The 22,118-nt window shown below is 44.7% G+C and overlaps 1 protein-coding gene across 4 annotated transcripts in view; it reads left to right on the top strand.

The window, feature by feature from the left end:
* Window positions 1-655: 655 nt before the first annotated feature.
* Window positions 656-22,118, top strand: part of LOC129847392 (caskin-1-like) — a gene marked incomplete at its 5' end in the record, with an annotated part of 60,298 nt that continues 38,835 nt past the window's right edge. For 3 of the 4 annotated variants that reach the window (XM_055915175.1, XM_055915174.1, XM_055915173.1), the window contains 7 exon segments: window positions 656-764; window positions 7,775-7,869; window positions 8,140-8,257; window positions 8,888-9,598; window positions 13,295-13,393; window positions 19,924-20,123; window positions 20,235-20,316. In XM_055915175.1, coding sequence (XP_055771150.1) covers window positions 656-764; window positions 7,775-7,869; window positions 8,140-8,257; window positions 8,888-9,598; window positions 13,295-13,393; window positions 19,924-20,123; window positions 20,235-20,316 — 1,414 coding nt within the window. 4 annotated transcript variants of the gene reach the window in all.

The raw sequence follows: 22,118 nt of genomic DNA, 5'->3' as shown, positions 1-22,118 counted from the left end.
TAGAATTCATCTAGGTCCATTATGGGTTGTATCTCCAGTTCATGTGGTCCTAATAGTAACTAGAATTCATCTAGGTCCATTATGGGTTGTATCTCCAGTTCATGTGGTCCTAATAGTAACTAGAATTCATCTAGGTCCATTATGGGTTGTATCTCCAGTTCACGTGGTCCTAATAGTAACTAGAATTCATCTAGGTCCATTATGGGTTGTATCTCCAGTTCATGTGGTCCTAATAGTAACTAGAATTCATCTAGGTCCATTATGGGTTGTATCTCCAGTTCATGTGGTCCTAATAGTAACTAGAATTCATCTAGGTCCATTATGGGTTGTATCTCCAGTTCATGTGGTCCTAATAGTAACTAGAATTCATCTAGGTCCATTATGGGTTGTATCTCCAGTTCATGTGGTCCTAATAGTAACTAGAATTCATCTAGGTCCATTATGGGTTGTATCTCCAGTTCATGTGGTCCTAATAGTAACTAGAATTCATCTAGGTCCATTATGGGTTGTATCTCCAGTTTATGTGGTGCTCCTAGATTTTATGTGGTGCTCCTAGAGTTGGGAGCACCAGACCTACCAGTGACAAATGTTAATTTTGAGCCTTGGATGTATTGGCAATGTTTTGGCTGATGATGTTTGGTTATTGATCCCTCAGAGTGGTATCGGTGCGGGGGTGAGGAACACTCTGTGTCAGACGGCTCTGGACATCGTTAACCAGTTCACCGCCACACAGGCCAGCAGAGAGATCAAACAGCTCCTGAGAGGTAAGCCCTGACCCCTGACCCCTGAACTCTAACTAATCATACAGGACAGCAGAGAGATTAAACAGCTACTGAGAGGTAACCCCTAACCCCTGACCCCTGAACTCTGAACTCTAACTAACCATACAGGCCAGCAGAGAGATTAAACAGCTACTGAGAGGTAACCCCTGACCCCTGACCCCTGAACTCTAACTAACCATACAGGCCAGCAGAGAGATTAAACAGCTCCTGAGAGGTAACCCCTGACCCCTGACCCCTGAACTCTAACTAACCATACAGGACAGCAGAGAGATTAAACAGCTACTGAGAGGTAACCCCTAACCCCTGACCCCTGAACTCTAACTAACCATACAGGCCAGCAGAGAGATTAAACAGCTACTGAGAGGTAACCCCTAACCCCTGACCCCTGCACTCTAACTAACCATACAGGCCAGCAGAGAGATTAATCAGCTGCTGAGAGGTAACCCCTAACCTCTGACCCCTGAACTCTAACTAACCATACAGGACAGCAGAGAGATTAAACAGCTACTGAGAGGTGACCCCTAACCCCTAACCCCTGAACTCTAACTAACCATACAGGCCAGCAGAGAGATTAAACAGCTACTGAGAGGTAACCCCTAACCCCTGACCCCTGAACTCTAACTAACCATACAGGCCAGCAGAGAGATCAAACAGCTCCTGAGAGGTAACCACTGACCCCTGACCCCTGACCCCTGAACTCTAACTAACCATACAGGACAGCAGAGAGATCAAACAGCTCCTGAGAGGTAACCCCTAACCCCTGACCCCTGAACTCTAACTAATCATACAGGACAGCAGAGAGATTAAACAGCTCCTGAGAGGTAACCCCTAACCCCTGACCCCTGACCCCTGAACTCTAACTAACCATACAGGACAGCAGAGAGATTAAACAGCTCCTGAGAGGTAACCCCTAACCACTGACCCCTGACCCCTGAACTCTAACTAACCATACAGGACAGCAGAGAGATTAAACAGCTCCTGAGAGGTAACCCCTAACCACTGACCCCTGACCCCTGAACTCTAACTAACCATACAGGCCAGCAGAGAGATTAAACAGCTCCTGAGAGGTAACCCCTAACCACTGACCCCTGACCCCTGAACTCTAACTAACCATACAGGACAGCAGAGAGATTAAACAGCTACTGAGAGGTAACCCCTAACCCCTGACCCCTGAACTCTAACTAACCATACAGGACAGCAGAGAGATTAAACAGCTACTGAGAGGTAACCCCTAACCCCTGACCCCTGAACTCTAACTAACCATACAGGCCAGCAGAGAGATTAAACAGCTGCTGAGAGGTAACCCCTAACCTCTGACCCCTGAACTCTAACTAACCATACAGGACAGCAGAGAGATTAAACAGCTACTGAGAGGTGACCCCTAACCCCTAACCCCTGAACTCTAACTACCCATACAGGACAGCAGAGAGATTAAACAGCTACTGAGAGGTAACCCCTAACCCCTGACCCCTGAACTCTAACTACCCATACAGGCCAGCAGAGAGATTAAACAGCTACTGAGAGGTAACCCCTAACCCCTGACCCCTGAACTCTAACTAACCATACAGGCCAGCAGAGAGATCAAACAGCTCCTGAGAGGTAACCACTGACCCCTGACCCCTGACCCCTGAACTCTAACTAACCATACAGGACAGCAGAGAGATCAAACAGCTCCTGAGAGGTAACCCCTAACCCCTGACCCCTGAACTCTAACTAATCATACAGGACAGCAGAGAGATTAAACAGCTCCTGAGAGGTAACCCCTAACCCCTGACCCCTGACCCCTGAACTCTAACTAACCATACAGGACAGCAGAGAGATTAAACAGCTCCTGAGAGGTAACCCCTAACCACTGACCCCTGACCCCTGAACTCTAACTAACCATACAGGACAGCAGAGAGATTAAACAGCTACTGAGAGGTAACCCCTAACCCCTGACCCCTAACCCCTGAACTCTAACTAACCATACAGGACAGCAGAGAGATTAAACAGCTACTGAGAGGTAACCCCTAACCCCTGACCCCTGAACTCTGAACTCTAACTAACCATACAGGACAGCAGAGAGATTAAACAGATACTGAGAGGTAACCCCTAACCTCTGACCCCTGAACTCTAACTAACCATACAGGACAGCAGAGAGATTAAACAGCTCCTCAGAGGTAACCCCTAACCCCTAACCCCTGACCCCTGAACTCTAACTAACCATACAGGACAGCAGAGAGATCAAACAGCTCCTGAGAGGTAACCCCTAAACCCTGAACTCTAACTAATCATACAGGACAGCAGAGAGATTAAACAGCTCCTGAGAGGTAACCCCTAACCCCTGACCCCTGACCCCTGAACTCTAACTAACCATACAGGACAGCAGAGAGATTAAACAGCTCCTGAGAGGTAACCCCTAACCACTGACCCCTGACCCCTGAACTCTAACTAACCATACAGGACAGCAGAGAGATTAAACAGCTCCTGAGAGGTAACCCCTAACCACTGACCCCTGACCCCTGAACTCTAACTAACCATACAGGCCAGCAGAGAGATTAAACAGCTCCTGAGAGGTAACCCCTAACCACTGACCCCTGACCCCTGAACTCTAACTAACCATACAGGACAGCAGAGAGATTAAACAGCTACTGAGAGGTAACCCCTAACCCCTGACCCCTGAACTCTAACTAACCATACAGGACAGCAGAGAGATTAAACAGCTACTGAGAGGTAACCCCTAACCCCTGACCCCTGAACTCTAACTAACCATACAGGCCAGCAGAGAGATTAAACAGCTGCTGAGAGGTAACCCCTAACCTCTGACCCCTGAACTCTAACTAACCATACAGGACAGCAGAGAGATTAAACAGCTACTGAGAGGTGACCCCTAACCCCTAACCCCTGAACTCTAACTACCCATACAGGACAGCAGAGAGATTAAACAGCTACTGAGAGGTAACCCCTAACCCCTGACCCCTGAACTCTAACTACCCATACAGGCCAGCAGAGAGATTAAACAGCTACTGAGAGGTAACCCCTAACCCCTGACCCCTGAACTCTAACTAACCATACAGGCCAGCAGAGAGATCAAACAGCTCCTGAGAGGTAACCACTGACCCCTGACCCCTGACCCCTGAACTCTAACTAACCATACAGGACAGCAGAGAGATCAAACAGCTCCTGAGAGGTAACCCCTAACCCCTGACCCCTGAACTCTAACTAATCATACAGGACAGCAGAGAGATTAAACAGCTCCTGAGAGGTAACCCCTAACCCCTGACCCCTGACCCCTGAACTCTAACTAACCATACAGGACAGCAGAGAGATTAAACAGCTCCTGAGAGGTAACCCCTAACCACTGACCCCTGACCCCTGAACTCTAACTAACCATACAGGACAGCAGAGAGATTAAACAGCTACTGAGAGGTAACCCCTAACCCCTGACCCCTAACCCCTGAACTCTAACTAACCATACAGGACAGCAGAGAGATTAAACAGCTACTGAGAGGTAACCCCTAACCCCTGACCCCTGAACTCTGAACTCTAACTAACCATACAGGACAGCAGAGAGATTAAACAGATACTGAGAGGTAACCCCTAACCTCTGACCCCTGAACTCTAACTAACCATACAGGACAGCAGAGAGATTAAACAGCTCCTGAGAGGTAACCCCTAACCCCTAACCCCTGACCCCTGAACTCTAACTAACCATACAGGACAGCAGAGAGATCAAACAGCTCCTGAGAGGTAACCCCTAAACCCTGAACTCTAACTAATCATACAGGACAGCAGAGCGATTAAACAGCTCCTGAGAGGTAACCCCTGACCCCTGACCCCTGAACTCTAACTAACCATACAGGACAGCAGAGAGATTAAACAGCTCCTGAGAGGTAACCCCTAACCACTGACCCCTGACCCCTGAACTCTAACTAACCATACAGGACAGCAGAGAGATTAAACAGCTACTGAGAGGTAACCCCTAACCCCTAACCCCTGACCCCTGAACTCTAACTAACCATACAGGACAGCAGAGAGATTAAACAGCTCCTCAGAGGTAACCCCTAACCCCTGACCCCTGAACTCTAACTAACCATACAGGACAGCAGAGAGATTAAACAGCTCCTCAGAGGTAACCCCTAACCCCTAACCTCTAACCCCTGAACTCTAACTAACCATACAGGACAGCAGAGAGATTAAACAGCTACTGAGAGGTAACCACTGACCCCTGACCCCTAACCCCTGAACTCTAACTAACCATACAGGACAGCAGAGAGATTAAACAGCTGCTGAGAGGTAACCCCTAACCCCTGACCCCTGAACTCTAACTAACCATACAGGACAGCAGAGAGATTAAACAGCTGCTGAGAGGTAACCCCTAACCTCTGACCCCTGAACTCTAACTAACCATACAGGACAGCAGAGAGATTAAACAGCTACTGAGAGGTGACCCCTAACCCCTGAACTCTAACTACCCATACAGGACAGCAGAGAGATTAAACAGCTACTGAGAGGTAACCCCTAACCCCTGACCCCTGAACTCTAACTAACCATACAGGCCAGCAGAGAGATCAAACAGCTCCTGAGAGGTAACCACTGACCCCTGACCCCTGACCCCTGAACTCTAACTAACCATACAGGACAGCAGAGAGATCAAACAGCTCCTGAGAGGTAACCCCTAACCCCTGACCCCTGAACTCTAACTAATCATACAGGACAGCAGAGAGATTAAACAGCTCCTGAGAGGTAACCCCTAACCCCTGACCCCTGAACTCTAACTAACCATACAGGACAGCAGAGAGATTAAACAGCTCCTGAGAGGTAACCCCTAACCACTGACCCCTGACCCCTGAACTCTAACTAACCATACAGGACAGCAGAGAGATTAAACAGCTACTGAGAGGTAACCCCTAACCTCTGACCCCTGAACTCTAACTAACCATACAGGACAGCAGAGAGATTAAACAGCTCCTGAGAGGTAACCCCTAACACCTAACCCCTGACCCCTGAACTCTAACTAACCATACAGGACAGCTGAGAGATTAAACAGCTCCTGAGAGGTAACCCCTAACCCCTAACCCCTGACCCCTGAACTCTAACTAACCATACAGGACAGCAGAGAGATTAAACAGCTCCTCAGAGGTAACCCCTAACCCCTGACCCCTAACATCTAACCCCTGAACTCTAACTACCCATACAGGACAGTAGAGAGATTAAACAGCTACTGAGAGGTAACCCCTAACCCCTGACCCCTAACCCCTGAACTCTAACTAACCATACAGGACAGCAGAGAGATTAAACAGCTACTGAGAGGTAACCCCTAACCCCTGACCCCTGAACTCTGAACTCTAACTAACCATACAGGCCAGCAGAGAGATTAAACAGCTACTGAGAGGTAACCCCTAACCCCTGACCCCTGAACTCTGAACTCTAACTAACCATACAGGACAGCAGAGAGATTAAACAGCTACTGAGAGGTAACCCCTAACCCCTGACCCCTGAACTCTGAACTCTAACTAACCATACAGGCCAGCAGAGAGATTAAACAGCTCCTGAGAGATAACCCCTAACCCCTAACCTCTAACCCCTGAACTCTAACTAACCATACAGGACAGCAGAGAGATTAAACAGCTCCTCAGAGGTAACCCCTAACCCCTTACCCCTGAACTCTAACTAACCATACAGGCCAGCAGAGAGATTAAACAGCTCCTCAGAGGTAACCCCTAACCCCTGACACCTGAACTCTAACTACCCATACAGGACAGTAGAGAGATTAAACAGCTCCTGAGAGGTAACCCCTAACCCCTAACCCCTGAACTCTAACTAACCATACAGGCCAGCAGAGAGATTAAACAGCTACTGAGAGGTAACCCCTAACCCCTGACCCCTAACATCTAACCCCTGAACTCTAACTACCCATACAGGCCAGCAGAGAGATTAAACAGCTACTGAGAGGTAACCCCTAACCACTGACCCCTGACCCCTGAACTCTAACTACCCATACAGGCCAGCAGAGAGATTAAACAGCTACTGAGAGGTAACCCCTAACCTCTGACCCCTGAACTCTAACTAATCATACAGGACAGCAGAGAGATTAAACAGCTACTGAGAGGTAACCCCTAACCCCTGACCCCTGACCCCTGAACTCTAACTAACCATACAGGACAGCAGAGAGATTAAACAGCTCCTGAGAGGTAACCCCTAACCACTGACCCCTGACCCCTGAACTCTAACTACCCATACAGGCCAGCAGAGAGATTAAACAGCTCCTGAGAGGTAACCCCTAACCACTGACCCCTGACCCCTGAACTCTAACTAACCATACAGGCCAGCAGAGAGATTAAACAGCTACTGAGAGGTAACCCCTAACCCCTAACCCCTGACCCCTGAACTCTAACTAACCATACAGGCCAGCAGAGAGATTAAACAGCTCCTCAGAGGTAACCCCTAACCCCTGACCCCTGAACTCTAACTAATCATACAGGACAGCAGAGAGATTAAACAGCTACTGAGAGGTAACCCCTAACCCCTGACCCCTGAACTCTAACTAACCATACAGGACAGCAGAGAGATTAAACAGCTACTGAGAGGTAATCCCTAACCCCTGACCCCTGAACTCTAACTAACCATACAGGACAGCAGAGAGATTAATCAGCTACTGAGAGGTAACCCCTAACCCCTAACCCCTGACCCCTGAACTCTAACTAACCATACAGGACAGCAGAGAGATTAAACAGCTCCTCAGAGGTAACCCCTAACCCCTGACCCCTGAACTCTAACTAACCGTATAGAATAGCTTGGCGTGTGTGTTTTAGAAGTGTTTTTGTGTTGTGTGTATGTGTGTGTGTTGTGTGTGTGTATGTGTGCGTGTGTGTGTGTATATGTGTGCGTGTGTGTGTGTGTGTGTGTGTGTGTGTGTGTGTGTGTGTGTGTGTGTGTGTGTGTGTGTGTGTGTGTGTGTGTGTGTGTGTGTGTGTGTGTGTGTGTGTGTGTGTGTGTGTGTGTGTGTGTAGATGCGTCAGCGGCGATGCAGGTCAGAGCTCTGACAGATTACTGCAACAACTACGACCTGACGAGCCTCAACATCAAGACTGGAGACATCATCACGGTACACACACACACTCACACACACACACACACACACACACACACACACACACACACACACACACACACACACACACACACACACACACACACACACACACACACACACACACAACATCAAGACTGGAGACACCATCACGGTACACACACACACACACACACACACACACACACACACACACACACACACACACACACACACACACACACACACACACACACACACACACACACACACACCCCCTCTAACCAGTGTCAACATGTTTGTTAGGTTCTGGAGCAGCATTCTGACGGCCGCTGGAAGGGCTGTATCCATGACAACCGGACAGGAAATGACCGCGTCGGCTACTTCCCCTCCAGCATGGTGGAGGTGATCAGCAAGAGGCCAGGTGACCAGCACACAGTGACCCCTGACCCCTAACAGAGAGAGAGACCAGCACACAGTGACCCCTGACCCCTAACAGAGAGAGAGACCAGCACTCAGTGTGTGTGTGTGTGTGTGTGTGTGTGTGTGTGTGTGTGTGTGTGTGTGTGTGTGTGTGTGTGTGTGTGTGTGTGTGTGTGTGTGTGTGTGTGTGTGTGTGTGTGTGTGTGTGCTGTTAGACAGCACTCTGTGTCACTCAGCTGTCTCCTAACTTGTCATTCCTCCATCTTCCTTCCCTCCTACTGCTGCCTACCTTCATCTCTGTATCTGTCATTACCTCGTAGACCGTCCCTCCCCCCGTCCCTCCCCCCATCTCACCCTCCGTTTGAGACGTTTAATTTACATATTTCTATTTTTGTTTTATTAGGTTTTTATATTAGGTTTTGTTTTTATCAACATTTATATTTTAACTTTGAATGATATTGTTTTATATGTTTAATTATGAATATTGTGTTATATTTATATCTAATATAAATCATTGAGTTAACCTATTATTATTGTTTTATATATTTTGAATTTATATTTATATTGAGTTTTATTTGATTGGTTGTTTTGGGTTTGTTGTTTCCCCTCCCTCTTCCTGGTTTGTATTTAGGCCCCTCCCTCTCCCAGCAGAGCCACACCCTCCTTCTACGTAGGCACGCCCCCTGTCCCTCCCCCTGCCTCGTTACCACGGTGAACGGCCATCGCTCCCACATGCTCCCACTGCCTCTTCCTCCTCATCTTCCTCCTCATCCTCCTCTCACGCAAACCACACCTCTCTTCTCCTCCTTTGGCTATCCTCCACTCCTCCTCTCTCCTCCTCACCTCTCCACTCTGCCCCTGGGCCTCTCCACTCCTCCTCACCTCTCCACTCTGCCCCTGGGCCTCTCCACTCCTCCTCACCTCTCCACTCTCCCCCTGGGCCTCTCCACTCCTCCTCACCTCTCCACTCTGCCCCTGGGCCTCTCCACTCCTCCTCACCTCTCCACTCTCCCCCTGGGCCTCTCCACTCCTCCTCACCTCTCCACTCTGCCCCTGGGCCTCTCCACTCCTCCTCACCTCTCCACTCTGCCCCTGGGCCTCTCCACTCCTCCTCACCTCTCCACTCTGCCCCTGGGCCTCTCCACTCCTCCTCACCTCTCCACTCTCCCCCTGGGCCTATCCACTCCTCCTCCTCCTCCTCACCTCTCCACTCTGCCCCTGGGCCTCTCCACTCCTCCTCACCTCTCCACTCTCCCCCTGGGCCTCTCCACTCCTCCTCCTCCTCCTCCTCCTCTCTCCTCTCCTCCTCTCTCTACAAGTCTGGAGCAGCCAAGCCTGCCAGGTATCCAGCTAAAACTTTTAGCTTGTAATAAATCATATAATCAATACTATCCTTGTCCTATTTCTATGTATCATGTACTGAATTTAAGGACTTTGTGTGGTTTTGTGTGTAGGTGGGGTAAGGTGGGGTTGTATGTTGGTGTGTAGGTGGGGTAAGGTGGGGTTGTATGGTGGTGTGTAGGTGAGGTAAGGTGGGGTTGTATGGTGGTGTGTAGATGGGGTTGTATGGTGGTGTGTAGGTGAGGTAAGGTGGGGTTGTATGGTGGTGTGTAGGTGAGGTAAGGTGGGGTTGTATGTTGGTGTGTAGGTGGGGTAAGGTGGGGTTGTATGGTGGTGTGTAGGTGGGGTAAGGTGGGGTTGTATGGTGGTGTGTAGGTGAGGTAAGGTGGGGTTGTATGTTGGTGTGTAGGTGGGGTAAGGTGGGGTTGTATGGTGGTGTGTAGGTGGGGTAAGGTGGGGTTGTATGGTGGTGTGTAGGTGGGGTTGTATGGTGGTGTGTAGGTGGGGTAAGGTGGGGTTGTATGGTGGTGTGTAGGTGGGGTAAGGTGGGGTTGTATGGTGGTGTGTAGGTGGGGTAAGGTGGGGTTGTATGGTGGTGTGTATAGGTGGGGTTGTATGGTGGTGTGTAGGTGGGGTAAGGTGGGGTTGTATGGTGGTGTGTAGGTGGGGTAAGGTGGGGTTGTATGGTGGTGTGTATAGGTGGGGTTGTATGGTGGTGTGTAGGTGGGGTAAGGTGGGGTTGTATGGTGGTGTGTATAGGTGGGGTTGTATGGTGGTGTGTAGGTGGGGTAAGGTGGGGTTGTATGGTGGTGTGTAGGTGGGGTAAGGTGGGGTTGTATGGTGGTGTGTATAGGTGGGGTTGTATGGTGGTGTGTAGGTGAGGTAAGGTGGGGTTGTATGGTGGTGTGTAGGTGGGGTAAGGTGGGGTTGTATGGTGGTGTGTAGGTGGGGTAAGGTGGGGTTGTATGGTGGTGTGTAGGTGAGGTAAGGTGGGGTTGTATGGTGGTGTGTAGGTGATGTAAGGTGGGGTTGTATGGTGGTGTGTAGATGGGGTAAGGTGGGGTTGTATGATGGTGTGTAGGTGGGGTAAGGTGGGGTTGTATGGTGGTGTGTAGGTGGGGTTGTATGGTGGTGTGTAGGTGGGGTAAGGTGGGGTTGTATGGTGGTGTGTAGGTGGGGTAAGGTGGGGTTGTATGGTGGTGTGTAGGTGGGGTTGTATGGTGGTGTGTAGGTGGGGTTGTATGGTGGTGTGTAGGTGGGGTTGTATGGTGGGGTTGTATGTTGGTGTGTAGGTGGGGTAAGGTGGGGTTGTATGGTGGTGTGTAGGTGGGGTAAGGTGGGGTTGTATGTTGGTGTGTAGGTGATGTAAGGTGGGGTTGTATGGTGGTGTGTAGGTGGGGTTGTATGGTGGTGTGTAGGTGAGGTAAGGTGGGGTTGTATGTTGGTGTGTAGGTGAGGTAAGGTGGGGTTGTATGTTGGTGTGTAGGTGATGTAAGGTGGGGTTGTATGGTGGTGTGTAGGTGGGGTAAGGTGGGGTTGTATGTTGGTGTGTAGGTGAGGTAAGGTGGGGTTGTATGTTGGTGTGTAGGTGATGTAAGGTGGGGTTGTATGGTGGTGTGTAGGTGGGGTTGTATGGTGGTGTGTAGGTGAGGTAAGGTGGGGTTGTATGTTGGTGTGTAGGTGATGTAAGGTGGGGTTGTATGGTGGTGTGTAGGTGGGGTAAGGTGGGGTTGTATGGTGGTGTGTAGGTGGGGTAAGGTGGGGTTGTATGGTGGTGTGTAGGTGAGGTAAGGTGGGGTTTTATGGTGGTGTGTAGGTGAGGTAAGGTGGGGTTGTATGTTGGTGTGTAGGTGGGGTAAGGTGTGGTTGTATGGTGGTGTGTAGGTGGGGTAAGGTGGGGTTGTATGGTGGTGTGTAGGTGGGGTTGTATGGTGGTGTGTAGGTGAAGTAAGGTGGGGTTGTATGGTGGTGTAAGGTGGGGTTGTATGGTGGTGTGTAGGTGAGGTAAGGTGGGGTTGTATGGTGGTGTGTAGGTGGTGTAAGGTGGGGTTGTATGGTGGTGTGTATAGGTGGGGTTGTATGGTGGTGTGTAGGTGAGGTAAGGTGGGGTTGTATGGTGGTGTGTAGATGGGGTAAGGTGGGGTTGTATGGTGGTGTGTAGGTGAGGTTGTATGGTGGTGTGTAGGTGAGGTAAGGTGGGGTTGTATGGTGGTGTGTAGGTGGTGTAAGGTGGGGTTGTATGGTGGTGTGTATAGGTGGGGTTGAATGGTGGTGTGTAGGTTAGGTAAGGTGGGGTTGTATGGTGGTGTGTAGGTGAGGTAAGGTGGGGTTGTATGGTGGTGTGTAGGTGAGGTAAGGTGGGGTTGTATGGTGGTGTGTAGGTGGGGTAGTGTGTCAGCAGGGTAAAGGGGTAATAAGGGGTAGTGTGTCAGCAGGGTAAAGGGGTAATAAGGGGTAGTGTGTCAGCAGGGTAAAGGGGTAATAAGGGGTAGTGTATCAGCAGGGTAAAGGGGTAATAAGGGGTAGTGTATCAGCAGGGTAAAGGGGTAATAAGGGGTAGTGTATCAGCAGGGTAAAGGGGTAATAAGGGGTAGTGTGTCAGCAGGGTAAAGGGGTAATAAGGGGTAGTGTGTCAGCAGGGTAAAGGGGTAATAAGGGGTAGTGTGTCAGCAGGGTAAAGGGGTAATAAGGGGTAGTGTGTCAGCAGGGTAAAGGGGTAATAAGGGGTAGTGTGTCAGCAGGGTAAAGGGGTAATAAGGGGTAGTGTGTCAGCAGGGTAAAGGGGTAATAAGGGGTAGTGTATCAGCAGGGTAAAGGGGTAATAAGGGGTAGTGTGTCAGCACGGTAAAGGGGTAATAAGGGGTAGTGTGTCAGCAGGGTAAAGGGGTAATAAGGGGTAGTGTGTCAGCAGGGTAAAGGGGTAATAAGGGGTAGTGTGTCAGCAGGGTAAAGGGGTAATAAGGGGTAGTGTATCAGCAGGGTAAAGGGGTAATAAGGGGTAGTGTGTCAGCAGGGTAAAGGGGTAATAAGGGGTAGTGTGTCAGCAGGGTAAAGGGGTAATAAGGGGTAGTGTGTCAGCAGGGTAAAGGGGTAATAAGGGGTAGTGTATCAGCAGGGTAAAGGGGTAATAAGGGGTAGTGTGTCAGCAGGGTAAAGGGGTAATAAGGGGTAGTGTGTCAGCAGGGTAAAGGGGTAATAAGGGGTAGTGTGTCAGCAGGGTAAAGGGGTAATAAGGGGTAGTGTGTCAGCAGGGTAAAGGGGTAATAAGGGGTAGTGTGTCAGCAGGGTAAAGGGGTAATAAGGGGTAGTGTGTCAGCAGGGTAAAGGGGTAATAAGGGGTAGTGTGTCAGCAGGGTAAAGGGGTAATAAGGGGTAGTGTGTCAGCAGGGTAAAGGGGTAATAAGGGGTAGTGTGTCAGCAGGGTAAAGGGGTAATAAGGGGTAGTGTGTCAGCAGGGTAAAGGGGTAATAAGGGGTAGTGTGTCAGCAGGGTAAAGGGGTAATAAGGGGTAGTGTGTCAGCAGGGTAAAGGGGTAATAAGGGGTAGTGTGTCAGCAGGGTAAAGGGGTAATAAGGGGTAGTGTGTCAGCAGGGTAAAGGGGTAATAAGGGGTAATGTCAGCAGGGTAGATGGTAATAAGGGGGTTGATGGCAGTTTCTTTGTGTGTGTTTGTGTGTATGTGTGTGCGGGTGTGTCAGGTTCTCGGGGCTCTGAGTCCAGTCCCCACGGCTCTCCCACACTGGGCCAGCAGGGCGGCGCCAGCGAGGATGTCTGGGTCCTCCGGAAGCCCCTGGCAGGTACGAGGGTGTGTTGTTGTGTTTGTGTTTTGGTGCGAGTGTGATGTTGTTAAGATAGGTAATTAATATAGGTAATTAATATAGGTAATTAATATAGGTAATTAATATAGGTAATTAATATAGGTAATTAATATAGGTAATTAATATAGGTAATTAATATAGTTAATTAAGATAGGTAATTAATATAGGTAATTAATATAGTTAATTAATATAGGTAATTAATATAGGTAATTAATATAGTTAATTAATATAGGTAATTAATATAGGTAATTAATATAGTTCATTAAGATAGGTAATTAATATAGGTAATTAATATAGTTCATTAATATAGTTCATTAAGATAGGTAATTAATATAGGTAATTAATATAGGTAATTAATATAGGTAATTAATATAGGTAATTAATATAGTTCATTAATATAGGTAATTAATATAGGTAATTAATATAGGTAATTAATATAGGTAATTAATATAGGTAATTAATATAGTTCATTAAGATAGGTAATTAATATAGTTCATTAATATAGTTCATTAAGATAGGTAATTCATATAGTTAAATAATATAGGTAATTAATATAGGTAATTAATATAGTTCATTAATATAGGTAATTAATATAGTTCATTAATATAGTTCATTAAGATAGGTAATTCATATAGTTAAATAATATAGGTAATTAATATAGGTAATTAATATAGTTCATTAATATAGGTAATTAATATAGTTCATTAATATAGGTAATTAATATAGATAATTAATATAGTTCATTAATATAGTTCATTAAGATTGGTAATTAATATAGTTAATTAATATAAGTAATTAATATAGTTCATTAAGATAGGTAATTAATATAGTTCATTAATATAGTTCATTAATATAGTTCATTAATATAGATAATTAATATAGTTCATTAATATAGGTAATTAATATAGGTAATTAATATAGGTAATTAATATAGGTAATTAATATAGGTCATTAATATAGGTAATTAATATAGGTCATTAATATAGTTCATTAATATAGTTCATTAATATAGGTAATTAATATAGGTAATTAATATAGGTAATTAATATAGTTCATTAATATAGGTAATTAATATAGTTCATTAAGATAGATAATTAATATAGGTAATTAATATAGTTAATTAATATAGGTAATTAATATAGTTCATTAATATAGGTAATTAATATAGTTAATTAATATAGGTAATTAATATAGTTCATTAAGATAGGTAATTAATATAGATAATTAATATAGTTCATTAATATAGGTAATTAATATAGTTCATTAATATAGGTAATTAATATAGGTAATTAATATAGGTAATTAATATAGTTAATTAATATAGTTCATTAATATAGGTAATTAATATAGTTCATTAATATAGGTAATTAATATAGTTCATTAATATATGTTAGTCTATATTTTAACATATGTATTATGGAATACGGTGCCATCAGAAAGGATTCAAACCCTTTGACTTATTCCACATATTTATTGTTACAGCCTGAATTCAGAATCAATTAAATATGTGTTTTCTCACCCATCTACACACAAATCCCCATAATTACTAAAAAAAACGTTTTTTATTTTATTTATTCAACATAAAATACAGAAATATCTAATTTTCAAATTTATTTACACCCCTGAGTCAATACATGTTAGAATCACCTTTGGCAGCGATTACAGCTGTGAGTCTTTCTGGGTAAGTCTCTAAGAGCTTTGCACACCTGCATTGTACAATATTTGCCCAATATTCTGTTAAAAATTCTTTCAACTTCAATTCTTTCAACCATTTTCAAGTCTTTCCATAGATTTTTAAAGTAGATTTAAGTCAAAACTGCAACTCAGGAACATTCACTGTCTTCTTGGTAAGCAACTCCAGTGTAAATTTGGCCTTGTGTTTTAGGTTATTGTCCTGCAGAAAGGGGAATTCCTCTCCCTTTGTCTGGTGGAAATCAGTCTTAACCATGTTTTCAGAATGAATGGAGGACCAAGGCACTCTTCATATAATATATATATTATATAATTTATTTATTTTACCTTTATTTAACTAGTCAAGTCAGTTAAGAACAAAATTCTTATTTTCAATGACGGCCTAGGAACAGTGGGTTAACTGCCTGTTCAGGGGCAGAACGACAGATTTGTACCTTGTCAGCTCGGGGATTTGAACTTGCAACCTTTCGGGTTACTAGTCCAACGCTCTAACCACTAGGCTACACGGCCTACTGGAGAACAGTGGGTTAACTGCCTTGTTCAGGGGCCGAACGACAGATTTTTACCTTGTCAGCTCGGGGATTCGATCCAGCAACCTTACTGTGACTGGCCCAACGCTCTAACCCCTATGCTACCTGCCTATTTGTATGGAATGGTCAATGGAAACAAAGTTAAAAACTCTGACGCGTTTCGGATCCCTGTGCTTAGTTCCATTACGTTTCTTTTTCATCCTGAAAAACTCCCCAGTACTTAACGATTACAAGCATACCCATAACATGATTCAGCCACCACCTATATCTTTAACGATTACAAGCATACCCATAACATGATTCAGCCACCACCTATATCCTTAACGATTACAAGCATACCCATAACATGATGCAGTCACCACCTATATCCTTAACGATTACAAGCATACCCATAACATGATGCAGTCACCACCTATATCCTTAACGATTACAAGCATACCCATAACATGATGCAGCCACCACCTATATCCTTAATGATTACAAGCATACCCATAACATGATGCAGCCACCACTATATCCTTAATGATTACAAGCATACCCATAACATGATGCAGCCACCACCTATATCCTTAATGATTACAAGCATACCCATAACATGATGCAGCCACCACTATATCCTTAACAATTACAAGCATACCCATAACATGATGCAGCCACCACTATATCCTTAACGATTACAAGCATACCCATAACATGATGCAGCCACCACCTATATCCTTAACGATTACAAGCATACCCATAACATGATGCAGCCACCACCTATATCCTTAACGATTACAAGCATACCCATAACATGATGCAGCCACCACCACTATATCCTTAACGATTACAAGCATACCCATAACATGATGCAGCCACCACTATATCCTTAACGATTACAAGCATACCCATAACATGATGCAGCCACCACTATATCCTTAACGATTACAAGCATACCCATAACATGATGCAGTCACCACTATATCCTTAACGATTACAAGCATACCCATAACATGATGCAGCCACCACTTATGCTTGAAAATATGGAGAGTGAAACTCAGTAATGTATTATCAGGTTTGAAGGTAAGCCCCAGATGCAGACTGTGTCGGAGTAACAATGTTTATTACAGCAACAGGGCAGGCAAACGACAGGTCAAGGCAGGCAGGGGTCGATAACCAGAGTAGTGGGGGAAAGGTACAGGACGGCAGACAGGCTCAGGGTCGGGTCAGGCAGAGGTTGGTAATCCAGAGGTGGGGCAATGGTACAGGACGGCAGGCAGGCTCAGGGTCAGGGGCAAGCAGTGGTCAGGCAGGCAGGCTCAGAGACAGGACAGGCAAGTGTCAAAACCAGGAGGGCGAGAAAAAGAGAGACTGGGGGGGAAGCAGGAGCTGAGACAAAAACGCTGGTTGACAAACAAGACGAACTGGCAACGGACAAACAGAGAACACAGGTATAAATACCCAGGTGATAATGGGGAAGATGGGCGACACCTGGAGGGGGGTGGAGACACAAGGACAGGTGCAACAGATCAGGGTGGGACATGTTTAGGATTTGCTCAAAACATAACACTTTGTCTTCAGGACAAGAAAGTGAATTGCCTTCCCACATTTTTTTCAGTATTACTTTAGTGCCTTGTTTAAACAGGATGCATATTTGGGAATAGTTTTTATTCTGTACAGGCTTCCTTCTTTTCACTCTGTCAATCAGGTTAGTACTGTGGAGTAACTACAGTGTTGTTGACCCATCCTCAGTGTTCTCCTATCCCAGCCATTGACCTCTGTAACTGTTTTAAAGTCACCATTGGCCTCATGATGAAATCCCTGAGCGGTTTCCTTCCTCTCCGGCAACTGAGTTAGGAAGGATGCCAGTATCTATGTAGTGACTGGGTGTATTGATACACCATCCTAAATGTAATTAATACCATGCTCAAAGGGATATTCAATGTCTGCTTTTTTGGGGGTCGGGGGGGGCTTCACTTGGCTCATTGCGCTCTAGCGTCTCCTTGTGGCGGGCCGGGTGCCTGCAGGCTGACTCCGGTCGTCAATTGAACGGTGTTTCCTCCGACACATTGGTGCAGCTGGCTTCTGGGTTAAGTGGGCGGATGTTAAGAAGCGCGGTTTGGCGGGTCATGTTTCAGAGGACGCATGGCTCGACCTTCGCCCCTCCAGAGCCTGCGATGAGCGTTGAGAAAATATCATAATTGAGAGAAAAAGGGGGTAAAATAAAGATACAAAAATGAAGTAACCATTTAAAATTCAGGCTGTAACAAAACAAAATGTGGTGTGAATACTTTCTGAAGGTACTGTATTTCTGTGGCTGTAATAGATTATTTTAATGTTGATCATTCATATCATTACTATCATAAATACAACTTGATTTGATTTGAAATAAGAGAGGTCCTAGATTAGAACCCTGAGGAACACCACATTCTATCTATTCCTAGAATAGAACCCAGAGAAACACCACATTCTATCTATTCCTAGAATAGAACCCTGAGGAACACCACATTCTATCTATATATTCCTAGAATAGAACCCTGAGGAACAACACATTCTATCTATATATTCCTAGAATAGAACCCTGAGGAACACCACATTCTATCTATTCCTAGAATAGAACCCTGAGGAACACCACATTCTATCTATATATTCCTAGAATAGAACCCAGGGGAACACCACATTCTATCTATCTATTCCTAGAATAGAACCCTGAGGAACACCACATTCTATCTATTCCTAGAATAGAACCCTGAGGAACACCACATTCTATCTATTCCTAGAATAGAACCCTGAGGAACACCACATTCTATCTATCTATTCCTAGAATAGAACACAGAGGAACACCACATTCTATCTATCTATTCCTAGAATAGAACCCTGAGGAACATCACATTCTATCTATCTGTTCCTAGAATAGAACCCTGAGGAACACCACGTTCTATCTATCTATTCCTAGAATAGAACCCAGAGGAACACCACATTCTATCTATTCCTAGAATAGAACCCTGAGGAACACCACATTCTATCTATTCCTAGAATAGAACCCTGAGGAACACCACGTTCTATCTATTCCTAGAATAGAACCCTGAGGAACACCACATTCTATCTATTCCTAGAATAGAACCCTGAGGAACATCACATTCTATCTATTCCTAGAATAGAACCCTGAGGAACACCACATTCTATCTATTCCTAGAATAGAACCCTGAGGAACACCACATTCTATCTATCTATTCCTAGAATAGAACCCTGAGGAACACCACATTCTATCTATTCCTAGAATAGAACCCTGAGGAACACCACATTCTATCTATCTATTCCTAGAATATTACCCTGAGGAACACCACATTCTATCTGTTCCTATAATAGAACCCTGAGGAACACCACATTCTATCTAATCCTAGAATAGAACCCTGAGGAACACCACATTCTATCTATTCCTAGAATAGAACCCTGAGGAACACCACATTCTATCTATTCCTAGAATAAAACCCAGAGGAACACCACATTCTATCTATTCCTAGAATAGAACCCTGAGGAACACCACATTCTATCTATATATTCCTAGAATAGAACCCAGGGGAACACCACATTCTATCTATCTATTCCTAGAATAGAACCCTGAGGAACACCACATTCTATCTATTCCTAGAATAGAACCCTGAGGAACACCACATTCTATCTATTCCTAGAATAGAACCCTGAGGAACACCACATTCTATCTATTCCTAGAATAGAACCCTGAGGAACACCACATTCTATCTGTTCCTAGAATAGAACCCTGAGGAACACCACATTCTATCTATTCCTAGAATAGAACGCAGAGGAACACCACATTCTATCTATCTATTCCTAGAATAGAACCCTGAGGAACACCACATTCTAGCTATCTATTCCTAGAATAGAACGCAGAGGAACACCACATTCTATCTATCTATTCCTAGAATAGAACCCTGAGGAACACCACATTCTATCTATCTATTCCTAGAATAGAACCCAGAGGAACACCACATTCTATCTATCTATTCCTAGAATAGAACCGAGGAACACCACATTCTATCTATTCCTAGAATAGAACCCTGATGAACACCACATTCTATCTAAACCTGTGTTTGTGTGTGTGTATGTGTGTGTGTGTGTGTGTGTATATATGTACCTTTGTCTGTGTGTGTGTGTGTGTGTGTGTGTGTGTGTGTGTGTGTGTGTGTGTGTGTGTGTGTGTGTGTGTGTGTGTGTGTGTGTGTCTGTGTGTGTGTGTGTCTGTGTGTCTGTGTGTGTGTATATACGTACGTGTGTGTGTGTGTGTAGGTGGTGACCGTAGCAGCAGTGTGGGTAGTCTGGGTAGCGTTCGTTCCCTCGGCAGCGTCCAGAGTCCTGGAAATACACAACACGCCCTGAATCCGGCTCCTCCGCCTGCCACAGCACACGCTACTAACACGCCAGCTGGCAGCCTGAACACACACGGCCTCAACGCTCCCGGGCTGCACGCGCAGGCGGAGGGAGTCAAGGTTAGTCTTCCTCAACTCTGATTCACAGAGGAACGAAGCCTCTGGTGTGTGTGTGTGTGTGTTTCAGGTGTGTGTGTGTTTTAAACCTGTCTCTTGTGTGTTTATCTTTAGCTCCTAGCCACAGTGATGTCCCAGTCAATAAAGGCAAAGGAGCATCTGTTGGAGCAGTCCAGGTCTGTGGAGCAGGCGGCAGGTAACCAGAATAATATTACTGTAATATTAATAACAACTATAATAATAGTAGTCATAATAATAGTAACAGGACCGGTCCAGGTCTGTGGAGCAGGCAGCAGGTAACCAGAATAATATTACTGTAATATTAATAACAACTATAATAATAGTAGTCATAATAATAGTAACAGGACCGGTCCAGGTCTGTGGAGCAGGCGGCAGGTAACCAGAATAATATTACTGTAATATTAATAACAACTATAATAATAGTAGTCATAATAATAGTAACAGGACCGGTCCAGGTCTGTGGAGCAGGCGGCAGGTAACCAGAATAATATTACTGTAATATTAATAACAACTATAATAATAGTAGTCATAATAATAGTAACAGGACCGGTCCAGGTCTGTGGAGCAGGCAGCAGGTAACCAGAATAATATTACTGTAATATTAATAACAACTATAATAATAGTAGTCATAATAATAGTAACAGGACCGGTCCAGGTCTGTGGAGCAGGCAGCAGGTAACCAGAATAATATTACTGTAATATTAATAACAACTATAATAATAGTAGTCATAATAATAGTAACAGGACCGGTCCAGGTCTGTGGAGCAGGCAGCAGGTAACCAGAATAATATTACTGTAATATTAATAACAACTATAATAATAGTAGTCATAATAATAGTAACAGGACCGGTCCAGGTCTGTGGAGCAGGCGGCAGGTAACCAGAATAATATTACTGTAATATTAATAACAACTATAATAATAGTAGTCATAATAATAGTAACAGGACCGGTCCAGGTCTGTGGAGCAGGCAGCAGGTAACCAGAATAATATTACTGTAATATTAATAACAACTATAATAATAGTAGTCATAATAATAGTAACAGGACCGGTCCAGGTCTGTGGAGCAGGCAGCAGGTAACCAGAATAATATTACTGTAATATTAATAACAACTATAATAATAGTAGTCATAATAATAGTAACAGGACCGGTCCAGGTCTGTGGAGCAGGCAGCAGGTAACCAGAATAATATTACTGTAATATTAATAACAACTATAATAATAGTAGTCATAATAATAGTAACAGGACCGGTCCAGGTCCAGGTCTGTGGAGCAGGCAGCAGGTAACCAGAATAATATTACTGTAATATTAATAACAACTATAATAATAGTAGTCATAATAATAGTAACAGGACCGGTCCAGGTCTGTGGAGCAGGCAGCAGGTAACCAGAATAATATTACTGTAATATTAATAACAACTATAATAATAGTAGTCATAATAATAGTAACAGGACCGGTCCAGGTCTGTGGAGCAGGCAGCAGGTAACCAGAATAATATTACTGTAATATTAATAACAACTATAATAATAGTAGTCATAATAATAGTAACAGGACCGGTCCAGGTCTGTGGAGCAGGCAGCAGGTAACCAGAATAATATTACTGTAATATTAATAACAACTATAATAATAGTAGTCATAATAATAGTAACAGGACCGGTCCAGGTCTGTGGAGCAGGCGGCAGGTAACCACAATAATATTACTGTAATATTAATAACAACTATAATAATAGTAGTCATAATAATAGTAACAGGACCGGTCCAGGTCTGTGGAGCAGGCAGCAGGTAACCAGAATAATATTACTGTAATATTAATAACAACTATAATAATAGTAGTCATAATAATAGTAACAGGACCGGTCCAGGTCTGTGGAGCAGGCAGCAGGTAACCAGAATAATATTACTGTAATATTAATAACAACTATAATAATAGTAGTCATAATAATAGTAACAGGACCGGTCCAGGTCTGTGGAGCAGGCA

This window comes from Salvelinus fontinalis, unplaced genomic scaffold, assembly GCF_029448725.1.
Source record: "Salvelinus fontinalis isolate EN_2023a unplaced genomic scaffold, ASM2944872v1 scaffold_0821, whole genome shotgun sequence".
NCBI classification, from domain to species: Eukaryota; Metazoa; Chordata; class Actinopteri; order Salmoniformes; family Salmonidae; genus Salvelinus; species Salvelinus fontinalis.
This window is presented reverse-complemented; position numbering and strand designations above follow the sequence as displayed.